A 14,887-nucleotide genomic window follows, 5' to 3' on the forward strand; every position below is an offset into this window, starting at 1 on the left:
ACTACTGTTTTTTTATTTTACCTATATACGTTTTATTATGGAGTAGGCCTAAATTTGGTATTTTCACGTAATCAAACCATTTTACACCAAAATTATATATACACACACACACACTACATAAAGAACAAACTGTATCATTAAAAAAATCTTTCGAGTTCATTATCAGAATTAACCACGTACTCGCGTACTGTAATTGAAAGGGCATTTGGATGCTCAAAATGCGTTTCAGATATTTACATACGTCATTACAATACAGCCCTCAGAAGGCTGCAGCATTCTTTGTGGCATGTGTGATGGATGTCTTGGACATAAATGAGGACACCTTAGAGGACATTAGAAGTCGTGATGCTGAACTGCATGTGCTGATGCCAACACAGGATCGTACACCGGCGGCAGCTCGGGCAATGAGGGATCAGCTGGCAGGAGAGATGAATCGTCCGTAGCCTGGTAAAGAATCCCGGCCACTGATTGTCCACTAGGTGCTAAAGTATTTTATAGCTAAACGTGCATTGGTCGCCACCTTTAAAAACTCGGTTGTGACTGGATAAATGTTAGTTGAGTGGAGGGAGAGACTAAAACGTTTCATTATTGCAGGCTACATTTTTATTTAACCGCTAAGTGCAACAAGAAAGAGTGTCCTTGGGAAAGTAAAGACATCACAACAAATACAAAGTGCAGGCAAAATGACGAGTGTTTATTACGGTTGTACAGTATTTAGCATTAACTGGTCACATGTGATGCTGAGGAGTGTTCACTGTGTACGTCTGCGATAATTATTTTTTTTTGTGATACCACTTTAATTAAATGGCACACTTTGCCCCCTTTACAGCAAAACCCACTTTCCATACTTTCGTTTTGCTTTGTCGCTCCCACAACTCAAGAAATGGATTTACTGCGTACTGATCAGTTGGCAGAACACATGATGGCACAGATAAAGATGGCACGTAATAAGGCAGTATGTAGCGGTACTTTCTTGGTCATTTGTGTAAACGTTCAGCACGATCCTGAAATGCGGTATCTGGCCCGGGGCTAACTGAGTACCGACTGAGTACTGATTTGTCGCGAAGGCATTCCACACTTTTCGTTTACTTGAGAAACGCGAGCATAATCACTATACCGCGATCATGTAATTTTAAAAGGCACAAACAATTGCGATCTGTTTGGTTGAAATCAGTCGCAAATCGGGGGAGGGGACTTCACGCTGGTGTCACGTGACCACGTAAACATTTATGTCTCAGATATTAAAGCAGCATAAACGAAATTTTTAACGGCACAAACTGGCACAAACACTGGTGACGTCCCAGTCTGAACAATCATTAATACTGCAGAAACTAAAACAGCACTAATGAAAATTATAATGGCACAAACAATTAAGACCAGTTTGGTTAAAAGATGAGGTGACATGCCAATTGGTTTATTGCTAATTGTTACGCCTTTGAAGAATTAAGGAAGTTAAGACAACTTTTTTGCGCCTGTCTGTTTTTTCCACCGGCAAAATAGCGAAATGGATTTGGACACACCCATACATGTTAGTTGCGCTTTGCGTTAGATCATCAAAATAGGAGCCCCCATTTGTCATTCAAATAAACTGAAGTATGTCATGAAACTTCTGGCTAAATCAAAACCTCTGAAAAATTAACAGAGATCTGAGAAAAGCTGAGCATAAACAGATTTCTCCGGAATTACCCCCTCATAACATACATACTGCTTTAGTACAATGTCCACAAAGGAATCAAAGGAAATCTCATATTTGGATTGTTTGATCAATGAAATTCTGTTAAAATCTTATATCAAATTCTAGCCTCAAATCATCCAGCTGAGCTTAGTGAGAAATTTCTCATTTCTTTATTAACCGGGTCTGTAACACTATAGGCCACATTCCCATGTTTTGTGAGAATGCTTGCATTTTTCAAATTCTCTTGCTGTAAGAGCAGATGAGCCGCCTGAAATGGATGAGAGGGACGAGAGTGGCAGTGTCTGCTCCACATCATCGTGAGCGTACACTGGAGGACATTTTGTTCTGCACTCACATGCTGGTTGTTGGCCACTTCGTACCAAACCGCTTTTACACGTGTGACACTCAACTCTGTCATGAAAACCTGCTGATAATTTGATATTCTGCTTGAAATCTCCCTTTTTTTCTGGCTGTGAGGAAGTAGAACTGAGGTGTTTTTCTCGAATCTGGTCCTGAAGCACAAATCAGAATCAAACATGTCAGTGAGAAAAAGAGACTCGGCTCCAGGAGAATCTGCTCGGCTTGCGGTCCAGCTCCATGACAGCTTTCAAAAAGCACAACAGATTAGATTACAGATTACAGAGCTGCAGTTCCCCTAATATGCTGTTTATGTATGAACATGCCATATAAATAACGAAATATATTAATACATGAAGAATTCCATCACTGTTTGTTACACCAATGACTCCGAATATTGCTCCGAACCTCACTGAGCCAAACAGTTGGGTATACGTATCGCGATGGCGTAAAGCAGTCAGAGACTCAGCGTAATAATTGCCTGTTTGGAGAACATGGTACTTTCCCCTACAGCGGGAGCTTGAGTGACAGCAGCACCCCCACCCCCCTACAAGAGGCATCAAGACTCCCGGCTCTCTAATTAAGCTCACTTGCTGGTGTGGGTTGAATGCTGAATGCGAAGGCTGATGATGAAGCGCGGAGTCACTGCATATCATCATTAGTGTATCTCATAGGCAGAAATAACAACGTAAAGCTGCATTAAACAAGACATGCTCAATCTAAGACCCTCATAGATACTTACAAAACATGGAACCCGAGCTTTAACTTTTATGTATATAAAATCATTATCAAAAGGTCAAACCAAAGGTTGTCTACAAAACTAGCCTGTTATGTTATATTACTTGTTACTCATAATCATCTTGTAAAGAATTCACATGCCAGTAAATTGAAGAGCAAATTTCAGGTTCATAAGAAAGCCTGAAAGTTAAAAGTTTTGAAAGTTTCTATTGAAAGTTTTTCTTTGGATTACATGAGTGAGTTGTGGTTCCCAAGGGTGTGTTCCTGATAACGATGACTCTTAGCATTTAAAGATATGTGTTACGGAAGGTATTTCTTTTCCCAAGTCTGTTTCTCGAACAATCTCTTGAGAGATTGCTTGAGGCTGGGAGAGCTTCTTAAGAGTGACATTAATAGGCGCGAGAACACCTGATTGGTTGACATCAATAGCTTGAGAATTGATTATTGACTGCCGCACGAGAGAAAGTGGTGTTCTTTATAAATATAACACCGCAGGAATCCTTTAAAATATTGCATTAATCAGAACAGGGGATAACCTATAAAAATAAAAAATATATACAAAATTAACAAATATGATTTTTGTCGACTGGGTGCACAAACCCACCTCCCCAGATTGTAGTAGCACCATAAGTGTTACTGTCTTAACATAAGAGAATGTTCTATGTGCTTCAGCATTGACTACTAAGGACTATTCCAGGGTACTTTGTTTGGGAAATATATTAGACATACTGTATGTAAATCAACCTCATGAACCAAAGTTTTGACATACTTTGGTACATTTAGAAAGGTGTGTGCATTCCACAGGTGTCTGAAATAGGGGGAAAGTGTCCACCCCAATATCGGTGGAACCTACCCCCTTCCCAATTAATAAATAAATACATAATCAACACCACGTTCCTTATCTTTCATTATGAATCCGTGCATTGAGGCCAATTCACTGCACATTCAGAGCGCAAGGACAAAACGTAACGATATGGATAATTTATTTTTTAGTTAAGTCATGTTTGGTTATGAAACTGTACTCGTAGCAATGTTAGTCTTATTTTAAATGAGCAGGCTGAGCCAACACCAGCAATAAGTGATAGGTAAGAGAGGCTTACACCAACCTTTCAGAAGAATATCTCACGGAAGATATACTTAACTAAGAATGTTTCGGAGCATTAAGAGACAACTTAATGTAGCACTTACGAACGATGTAGCATTAAGAATTTTCAGGAAATGCACCCCAGAACATATGAGGAAGCCTAACTTTAGGTCATTAGCAGGCTCAACTCAAAAACAACAAAAAAATAATAGACTGAGTGACTTTTGGAAATTTTGGTTTGGTTTAAATAGATTTATCATTATTTTAAAACAGTATTTGGACTGCAACCGATAAGCTTATGAGGCTGTACATTTTTACAAGGACATATTGTAGAGCATTAAGTATAACGTTACTATGACTGAAGATGATCTCAACCCATCAAACAAGATACATATTTCATTAGTTTTGTAATAAAGGTCCCAAATTTAACAAAGAAAACAAATTAACTGAAGATTAGCTTTTTTATTTTCAAGGGTCTAAAATCCTATGAGTCTGAAAATGCTAACTAGGTTGAAGTAATTTCATACAGCCTTTCACTTACATTGTCAGCAGCATCCATGTTGGCGCCAGAGGCACAGAGGTGTCGTACAACTTCAAGGGCTCCACTGCTAGCAGCCTGGTGCAGTGGTGTCCTCCCAAGCTACAAAGGAGCAATGCAGCCAAAAGTGTTACCCGGCAAACCAATAACACAGCTGATACCCTGAAAGAACCCGTGTTGAAAGTATAGTCAAAGACTAGATAATGGTAGTATGACCTAATACAGCACCGAAGCCTTCCAAAATATAATTTTTAAGATGTAGAATTTTCATTATACTTCAGTTATACAAAAGCACATTTGCTTACAAATAAAAAAAGTATTTGCATGTCAGTCATTTAATAGAATAACTTTTGTACCAACGAAAACTAGTGTAATATTAATTACCTGTGTGCTATTATATTAATATTTAACTTAATATTCATCTATACTAAGTTAAAGAAGTACTTCCAAAAGAGGTCCTTGCAAGACTCACTTGTTTTAATGTAATGTATATCCACTTTTTCTGCTACATAAATAGCTCTGTTGTCATTTTATTTGGGGTTAGAACCAGAATGTGCCTTCTAGCCTAATGCCACTTCTCAGTGATTGACGCCCAGGTTACTGGCAGTGTGCAGGTTGGCCTGCTCACTATATTTGGAGTGTCCAGGTTGGCCTTGGCGTTGCAGAGGGCCCACACGATGTCCAGGTTGCCGTCCTCGCAGGCGACGTGAAGAGGGGTGTTACCATGGTGATCCTGGTGGTCCACGCGGCAGCGGTGGCCGATGAGCCACCTCGCCACCTCGACCTGGCTCCTGCGCACGGCCAGGTGCAGAGCAATGCGGCCGTCCTGAAAGTCAAACACGGCAAATGCAACATGCAGCTGCCGGGTACAACAGGAAGTGACGCCTTCGAAACCAAAGGGTCAAACCAACTGTCTGTCGAATTAAGTTCTACCTGCAGAGTTTTTAAACAGAATTTTTTACAAATTCCATTTTTTTTCCTGTTATGATTGGCCTTTCTGACTAACCTTTCCCTTTCCTCCCCTGAATTGTTGGAAAAACGTTTATTTTCCTCAGATAAAAAAAAAACCGAAATCTGAGATTTTGGATAGACTGTTACAATACAAACACGTCTGTGTTTGTCACCCCAGTCCTCAGGGAGCCCCAGACACATTTTTGTTCCCTCCCAGCTCCCAACACACCATTACCAGGTACTGGGTGTTAATGATTAGCTGGGAGCTGGAATGGAAGTAAAATGTGGACTGTCTAGGGTATCTCCGAAGACTGGGTAGAGAAACACTGGTGTAAATGAATCTGCTCTCTCTGACATTTGGGTCGGGCACCCTGGCTCAATCGATCGGACTTTCATCCCCATGACCTTTTTCAGATGTCTAGTGTACTGCTGTGAGATCAGTACCATCCTGGGTTCACAGGGGAAGGCTAACCTTGTCCATGGAGTCCAGGTCGGCTCCATGCTCCACCAGACACTCCACAATGTCCCGGAAGCCCCTGGATGACGCTGTTAAGAGTGGGCTCTCGCCCTCACTGTTCCTTACATTGACTTGGCAGCCCGCCTTGCACAGTGCCTTTGCCACAGGGTAGTATCCATGCCAGGCTGCACAATGCAGCGGTGTCTCATTTTCCTAGAGAGGGGGAGTTACATCATGTACACGTGCAACCTGCCTTTCAGCACACTGGTGTTTGCAGAATTGGGGAAGGAAGCCCTCAGGCAGTTTAACCTGAATAGGCTGAATCACTTCAATAAATCATTGACATCTGCATAGTCATAAATCGCGTGGCTAAATGTGCCTGGTGATCAACAAAATATAATCTGTGGCAGAGGCAAATAAATAAAAATGACGGGCCAAGTTGACTCTGAATTTGATTTCATCTGTATCTCTCCAGATTTAATGAAGATATTAGCGACAGTAGTGATGCATGATTATATAACGGAGAGCTGGCACTTACCTTATCTACAAGGTTGGGGTTGGCGTGAATACTGCAGAGGTACTGGACCACGTCCATGTTGCCATACCTTGCTGCCACGTGCAGTGAGGTTTCTCCAGACTAGGTCAGAAAATATATTTTAAAATTTCATACACACATACGCACACACACACACACACACACACACACACACAAATTATGACATATATTTCAATTGTTTTGACATATATAATTTGATTACAACCTAAAAATCCATTGTGATATCTAATTATATAAAATAAGGCATCTCTAAGAATGGTTTTTAGCAGAACTGTACCATTTCAAATATGAAAATACATATTCCTCTTAAATTAACCCTGAAGGAGCAAAATAACAGGATTTAAAAAAAAATAATAATTCTAACATATTAGCATGACATATGTTCATTAAAGTTCATTGAGTGCAGAGAATGAGTCACACAAATTACCGAATTTCAGCAGGGCCTCACCGTAGCCATAGTAACAGCCAATAATAATCTGATGCATAGAGGCATTACATAAACTGTTTCAGGTTGTTAAAAACGGGAGAATCATGACATTTAAAGTGTTAGGTAACCTTTAATGAAAAAACTCAGGAGATGTGCTGACAGTACAAATGTAGGTAAAAGTGTGTGTGTGTGTGTGTTTGTGTGTGTGTGGGCGAGGGTGAAGCTACCATGTCCTGAGTATCAAGCGGGCACTTCCTTTCATGGAGAAATTTCAGGGTCTCCACATGTCCGTGTCTCGCCGCGTAATAAACCGCATTTGCACCTGCCTGCAAAAGAAAAGGAACCTGAGTCAGTCCCACAAACTTAGTGTGCCACCTCGCAGTCCAGGATCTAACCCGGCCAGTCAATGCTAAGCACGTGGCCAATCGCAGACCTTGTCGTGGGCCTGGATATCAGCCCCTTTCTTCACCAGCACTTCGATGATGGGGATGCTTCCGCAACCTGCAGCTATGAGGAGAGGTGGAGTTCCGTGCTGTAAACACAGGGAAGATGGATGCATCACACAGCTGCTGTCAAGCCACACATCTTCCTACACGCGATACACTTAAAGAGGCAATTCAAGTAGACACCTTTAATACAGTAGTTTCAAAACACCTAATGCTCCTTAATTTCTAAGAACCTCCATATGAATGTTACAGATTCGAGTCACACTACTACCTGCATCACCAAAAAATGAACAAATGTGATTTTCAATATATTATTATCATCTCCTGATTTTTCTCCATGTACCATTTGTTCAGAGCATTTGTTCTGACCAAATTTCCATAATGGGCAACAATTTCACCCATTATTTATTGACTAGAAGGACTGGTGCATGTTCAACGTTCCCTAATGCAAATACAAAGCCTGACACCTCTAAGCAGTGTAATCAACACCATGGCATCTTCCCATCAGAGCACAAACCGCGACTCTGTCAGCACCTCCCTCCCACTTACTGATACCACATTTCAAGACATTTCAATTCCTCTTCTCATAAAATTTATGCAGATAAAGATGGACCAGGTTTCACATAGATGATATAACTGCTAAGGGACATAAAATGCGATTCATGCCATATATTGTCCTTTTCATGTTGTTTTCCTTGAGGTGAAAACTGGAGATATATATATATACAGGGATCGAGGTCCGATCGATCAGTAATATATATATTACTGATCTTCATGTTGGTATAAAATCATGACATAAGTGTGTTAGTTTAGTAATTTTAAAATGATTCCTGTCTTAAAACCAACTCACTACTTGCAGTAACCGTGCAATATACCCATGTGTTTGTTGACTTGACCACTAGTGCACCATGTTTGGCTAATCAATACCTCATTAAATGATTTGACTGATTAATAAAGAGATTAATTAAATGAGCTGGTGGAGAAATTTAACGACCACATGAAATGGCTGAGATGCCCCTGAGCAGAGGTTTGGGACCTTAAGCATTGTTCTTCCAGCCATCCAGCAAGATTTCAGTGAGTTTTTGGAGAACATAAAAAAATATTATTCTATTATTCTATCATTTTGCATATATTACAATGTTAAATTATGTTAAAAAGTAGTAAATATACATTTAGTACTCTGATAAACAGCTTTAAACATTGTTGATGACTTTTGAATAGTACTATACGCATATGTTATATTTTTACACAACAAGAGATATTACTGAAGCAATTCTGTTTAATTCCAGCTATGAAAGTCTCCTGTCTAAAAAGCTGTCATCACTATATCAGTTGTACTGAGATGTCATCAGGTTTGCTCACAAAGCATGTGGTAGCTTAGGACTATGAACACTGTCAACTTGATTACCTTGTTAGTTTGGTTTATGTCATATCTTGTCAGGGACTGAAGAAGGTTTTGGAGCCCAGGAACATTGTTGTCGTTAATGGCATGGATGATTGCCTTCATTACAAAGGAGTCCTCTTCCTCCTGCAGAGAGAGTATCATTGATATCAAAAACATTCAGACCACGCTTAAATGCATACTAACATGTATACACAGTGTTGGGGAAGCAACTTTTAAACGGTAGCTTTTCAAGCTACAAACTACTTATGATTAAAAGCAGCTAAACTACAGTCAAGCTACTGTTTTAATACAGTAGTTCTGCAAGCTACAGAGAAAAAGTAGGTAACTACATCGAAGCTATTTCGTCGGGTAATACTTCATATATGTGCTGTAGGATACACTTAACCTTCTTATCACCATTATAACCAGGGCTCTCAAGTTTCGTTGGGACACTTTGGCATGTGAGGGTGTGAATTGGCTGTAATGTGTGTGTCTGTCAATGTTTCAGACTTGAGAGCTCTGGTTATAACCTTTTCATCACCATTTTCCTAGTTCACTATTGTTATAACCTTTTTATCAACATTTAAGCTGCACAAAGGGATATGAATATATACAGTAGCCTGAGCGAGATGAATGAATGACCGTCTCGTGCGGATGCTCGCGCTGCCAGCAGCCGAGATGGAGGCTGCCGTACAGTCACACTGGGCACCTCATATTTGCAGTCTCGGAACAGTTGTAAAGTTGATCAGTCATAAGTTGCATAGGTTGTAAGTTGACGACGACATGTAGAATTTTTTTTGCTGATGCGTTTTGCCAAGGTATAATCCAAGCGGTTTGCCGAGCTATAAGGTATTCTTCTTGGTGCAGGTGTCAACATACAGTAATGACAACCCAATAAAATGTGTAGAAAAGATGAAGATATACAAAATACAAGATAAAAGATATACAAAACATATAGAAACACGTAAATAGACTATGCATGACAAAACTACAAATACAAGGATCTGCAATGTAACAGTGCAACAAGGTAAAGTGCATCTGTGTCTTGACTGCAATATTGGACCTGGGAAAGGTTCTTACTCATTATGGTATATGATAGACAGTAATAGTCTGCATTACAATGTGTGTGATAAAGTGCATGTGCAGCAGTTAAAAGAGGGATATCAGAAGGGTCCTTGTTTAGAAGGAGGAGGGCCTGAGGAATGAAGCTGTGGAGGTTGCTCTTGGTCTTCAGGGCTCTCACCCTGGGATGCAGTCAGAGCAATGTGGGGTCACGTTTAGCCCGCAGCAGGAAATTGGAGTACCCTGTGTTACCTTGGAGTAACACGCCAACTCCACACATACACAGTGGAGTTGAGACTCAATCCCCCTATCATGAAGGTGTGCGGCAACAGTGCTAACCCACTGAGCCACACAGCTGTACTGTGATTAATTATCATCTCTAAGCCATAATAAATATTTTTCAAACTTGTAGATCTATGATTGCCCTACGATGGGCTGCCCCCCCGTTCTGGGTTGTTCCCTGCCTCATGCCTGTAGCTTCTGGGATAGGCTCTGGACCCCCCGTGACCCAGAAGTTTAAGCGGGTTGGAAAATGGATGGATGGATGGATCTATGATGTGATTAAATGTGACATCCCAGCTTCAATATTTTAGCTTTGTTTCAAAACAAAAGACTTTATTTCGAAAGCAGAACAGGACCAAAATAGTTAACCTGTTCAGAAAATACTGACCTGTATAGTTTGAACCGTGCTTAAATATTATAAACAGCTCTGTGCTATCTACATCCGTTTGCCTGGTCGAACACCTTGTGAAAGGCTGGACTGGGATGACCTGTCACGCTGATCTCCTCATCGCAACATGAACCCAATGTGCCATAACTGTGACCAGTAGGCTGCCCATGCATGTCCTAATCAGCTGCCGTAACTTCACAATTCTATGTGCACAAATTCACAGTTCACTTTTCAACAGTGTGACTGAAATAATAGCTGCTTGGACTTGCTTGCAAAGCAAAGGTTATGTTGATAGCACAAAAAAAACTGCTTTCAGATCTGAGTGGGAAGGAAGATCATGTATCATATCAGGGCATGTTCTAAAAATCGCTATACACGTAATCTCTGCTTTTACCAGGGTGTCATCACTGCGCGTCATGCTCACATTGCTCCTGGAAATAAATGATCTTGAAAGACGATTGCAAAGAGAGATGAGATGCACCGATTGCTGCAAAAGAGGAGGAAAACAATAATATAAATAACTGGTTTTTACTATACATCAAAAAATATTGTTATAAGGATAACAAAGAAGCATTAAAGTAAGTTTGAGGGCTGAGCTGCAAAATAGTAACATTATTTTGAAGATGTATAATACATTAAGTCATATATGCAAATTCGCAAACCCACATATACTGTCCATTACTGTCCATTGCAAACCAAGCTTCCAGGACAGACCCAAATCCCAAGGTATTCCAAACAGCGTGCCTGTACTGCATTTAAAGCTAGCGCAGATATTTGCGGTGAGCCACAGCAATATAATGTAGCGGCCTCACTGCAGTGCTGAATTTGTCAGAGAGCACTGTCACAGATTCTACTGCTCAGCATGACTCAACAGAAACATCCTCACTGACACTGCAGTATTGCATAGTCTGGAGTATTGCTGAGTGGACTATGCACAGAGTAAAAATACATGGTGTCCACAAGTCTGATTTTAGATAATAAAAAAAAAAAACTCAAAATAATACAGCTATTCCTTTTTCCTCCTGGATACATGAAAAAGTAAGAATTAACTGGAAACACTTTACTTGCAGCTGTCATCTATAATGCACTATAGATACCTTCATAATGAATTATAATGGTCGGTATAAGAATTAATAAAGCATTACAGCATTTTCTATTGACAGCCATAAGGCATAATAGTCTTGATTAATATACTTCATAAGCTGTTATCAGTAAAACATATCCACCTCTTCGTAATGTAACTTATGTTTGTTAAAAAATTATTATTTGTTGAGGAGGGATTTGTTTTTCTCTGTATAAATGTATTTCAGTTAAAGGCTGGATTTTTCTCATTTATTCTGTGTGAGATGAAGCTACGCCACCAAGAGATGGATTTTTTTTCGAATCCTTTTTACAGATCATTATAATTGAGGCCATTATTTGTGGAGGACACTGTACGATGCACAATAGATACATTATAATATGAATTATATAGCTTATATGAGCTTTGTATTGCATTATTTTGTACCGACTACAAAATGCTGCTATTAACTTATTTAGCACTAAATGGCTTTGCACCAGAATATCTTAGAGATCTACTTGTCTCTTACAACCCTCCTCACTTTCAATCTCAAGGAGCAGCATATCTATTAGTACCTAGAGTAGAAAGAACTACAGCAGGCTGCAGAGCAGCAATCTTTCAATTACAAGTGTGCTTCCCTTACCATTAAGACACCACTGTCCACTCTATGGGGACTCTAGTTGTAGCTTTAGCTAAGTGCTCATCCCCAGTTAGACCTACAGTGTGAAGTGCAGAGCTGGGTGTAGATCAGTGCCATTGGCTTGATGAACTGAACTGTCAGTTCTATCACTCTAGCTGCACACTCCCTCATGGAATTGCAGTGCTCCCCATGCCTGCGTCCCCACCTGCCTCTCCCTCCTACTTATGCTGCCATGGCCATATCTGCCGGAGCTTACATACTGCACTCAGCTAACCGTTTGCACTGCCTCTAGTCTCACCTACTTTGGCTAATTGCACATTTTATTTCCCCTACTCCTCCTGGGGTGAGCTACCCGGAGACCCCAAATAATCAAGATACCCTGCCTACCCCGCTGCCTGCGACGTCTCCACTACCTGTGGCGTCTTTCCGACCCGCTCGCCCTTCTGCCTGCGACGTCTCTGTTGTAAGCCCTGCTGCTGTACCACTGTTTGTCCTCCCATCAGAAGCAGCATCAGCATCTGCCTGCCATCATCTGCCTGCCCCCTGCTTTGAGACTCAAATCTTAAAATTTAGACAGTGTGAACCAGGATTTTGCCATCTTGCTCATTTGACTTCCTCTACCAGCCCCTGGAAGTCTGGTCCCTCCCAAGGTTTCTTCCTCCTAGGGTGTTTTTCCTTGCCAATGTCGCCTCTGGCTTGTTTACAGGGGGCTTTGGGCGGGGATGCTGTAAAGAGCTTTGAGACGATGTAATGTTGGAAAATGCACTTTACAAATAAAATTGAATTGAATTATGAAGGTATGTATAGTGCATTATAGATTACAGCTCCATGCCAGTGTTAATATAATTGCTGCCATAGGTTGTATTTTTATTGGTTATTTTACTATTTTTATTTTAATTACTTTATTGTTCTTATAGTTCTATCTAAATCTCTTCTATCATCTGTACATAACTTTCCTAAATCTTTTATTTTCACCAGGAGTTTGTTTTTGTAATGTAAGAGAATTTCCCCACGGGGATTAATAAAGTAATTCTGATTCTGATTAAGCATTAATAATCCATAATAAACATTACTACAATTAATTATAGCTTTTTATTAATTTCTATAGCCATGTTTACAATGCTTTGTGAAAGCATTATAATGTGTTACGAATGTATTGATACATTCATAGAAAGTGTTACCAATAAATGAAATTACTTTACCTTCCATTTTCTCCGGGCAGCAAACTTCTTAAACATCTCCATATTGACAGTGGATTCTTTCCTGCTTGTGTCTTGCTCATTGTCTTTTGGCTGAAAAGGAACAACATATCTGCTGGTAAGTTGTTTTTTTTTTTTAATCGTGTTGGTGGTTATATCATATTTTCAGTTTGTTTAGAAAATTAATCAGCAGCCTTCACATATTTAGAAATACTACACGTTACCTGTTGACACAGAAAGATATTTTACATAAAAATTATGTTCTCTGTTCTCCCAAATGAGAACAGATCAGTACTAGGGTAGTATTTCTTGCCTGGGGTGGGCAAGATGGCAGAAACTGGTTTATCATACCAACATTTAGTCAATTTATGCTACATTTCTGTGAACCCCAGGCTACTTTGAATGATCAAGAGTCCTTAAGCTATTGGTTTCTAAAAACACACTATCTGCTACAACAATAAAACAGTAATACATTTATATGAGTCTTTTGCATTCAATTCACTTTATAGGCCTTTAATTATATACACAAAAGTGGTGTATTGCCCCAGAAATGTATTGATGTTCCAACCTTGATCCATGGATGCTGCAGACTGTCCCCTATGCTCATTCTTTTTCTGTGATAAAACAAAATCATACATGTTCACTATAACCATGAAAGACAAGAACTCATTTATGTTTTCATTTCACAGTTTACAATAATAAAATTAAGATATAAAGACTGAATGTTGGTATGGTCTTTTAAAACCACTGATCTGAATAAGAACTGACTTTAATATCAGATATTAGCCAATTAGAAAACTTATGATAGAAGGATAAATACAGTACGACTTTTCCCTATGCCGGGTATATAGCAGTAAGTAAAACATTTTATGTTATCATTGAATGGAATTGTATTTGCTTCAAATGTCTAAGGCTGCAAAATGAAAAAATGAACTGTATACTTTGGGTCTTTGACCAAGAGCCTTGCTATGAAGTCTTTGGCGAGAGTACTGGTGTTACTGAAGAAATCTTCATCAAATTTGTAGTTCACTGCAGAGACGTTGACCAGAGTCTCCTGTTTGCTGTCTCCAAGGAAAGGTGATGCCCCACTCAACCTGTCAGGGGAAATTTGCCAGACAGTTTTGTTCTCAGCCTCTGTCTCCTCTATTTTCTACCCAATGTCAGTGTCATACAATTCTAATGCTGGCAAAGATGTCCTGCCTACTAACCTAGTCAACCCTGGAAGTGGATGTGCATGTGTGTTCCTGCAATTATGGTACATTCTGCACAGATTGTTATTGACCGCTAAGAACACCATGCTAACAACTAGCAAGTCATAGGTGCTGCTTTGCAGAGATATGCAGGCCTCTCTTTACTTTTGGGGGATGATGATTACATTTTTCCTACCAGTAGGCTCTTAGCAACAACATAAAAAATAAAGCACCTTCTCTGAAATAAATTAATTATTATAGCTTAAGATGTATCACAAGGAAATATGCACAATGTCATAGGGTGATGCCTTCAGTAGTATATAATCAACAGAAAACACCCACACTCACCCTTCTGAATATTACTTATTTTTTTAAAAAGCGGCATGGAAGCCTACAAGGCCATTATTACTGTATAAGAAAACCATCATGTCTTCATCTGACTTGGACAGGTTC

At 39.8% G+C, this 14,887-nt stretch overlaps 1 protein-coding gene across 4 annotated transcripts in view; it reads right to left on the reverse strand.

Moving 5' to 3' along the window:
* LOC111847091 (death-associated protein kinase 1-like) overlaps positions 1-14,887 on the reverse strand; it is a 59,957-nt gene that overhangs the window by 13,175 nt on the left and 31,895 nt on the right. For 2 of the 4 annotated variants that reach the window (XM_072714479.1, XM_072714478.1), the window contains exons 8-18: positions 14,186-14,338; positions 13,813-13,858; positions 13,248-13,337; positions 10,740-10,832; positions 8,638-8,757; positions 7,217-7,315; positions 7,011-7,109; positions 6,339-6,437; positions 5,816-6,013; positions 5,021-5,251; positions 4,396-4,494 (exon numbers count right to left, since the gene is read on the reverse strand). In XM_072714479.1, coding sequence (XP_072570580.1) covers positions 4,396-4,494; positions 5,021-5,251; positions 5,816-6,013; positions 6,339-6,437; positions 7,011-7,109; positions 7,217-7,315; positions 8,638-8,757; positions 10,740-10,832; positions 13,248-13,337; positions 13,813-13,858; positions 14,186-14,338 — 1,327 coding nt within the window. The remainder of the gene's footprint in view (positions 1-4,395; positions 4,495-5,020; positions 5,252-5,815; positions 6,014-6,338; positions 6,438-7,010; positions 7,110-7,216; positions 7,316-8,637; positions 8,758-10,739; positions 10,833-13,247; positions 13,338-13,812; positions 13,859-14,185; positions 14,339-14,887) is intronic. The other 2 variants (XM_072714480.1, XM_072714481.1) reach the window with 2 other exon arrangements.

The sequence above is a fragment of the Paramormyrops kingsleyae genome, chromosome 7 (assembly GCF_048594095.1).
Source record: "Paramormyrops kingsleyae isolate MSU_618 chromosome 7, PKINGS_0.4, whole genome shotgun sequence".
NCBI lineage: Eukaryota > Metazoa > Chordata > Actinopteri > Osteoglossiformes > Mormyridae > Paramormyrops > Paramormyrops kingsleyae.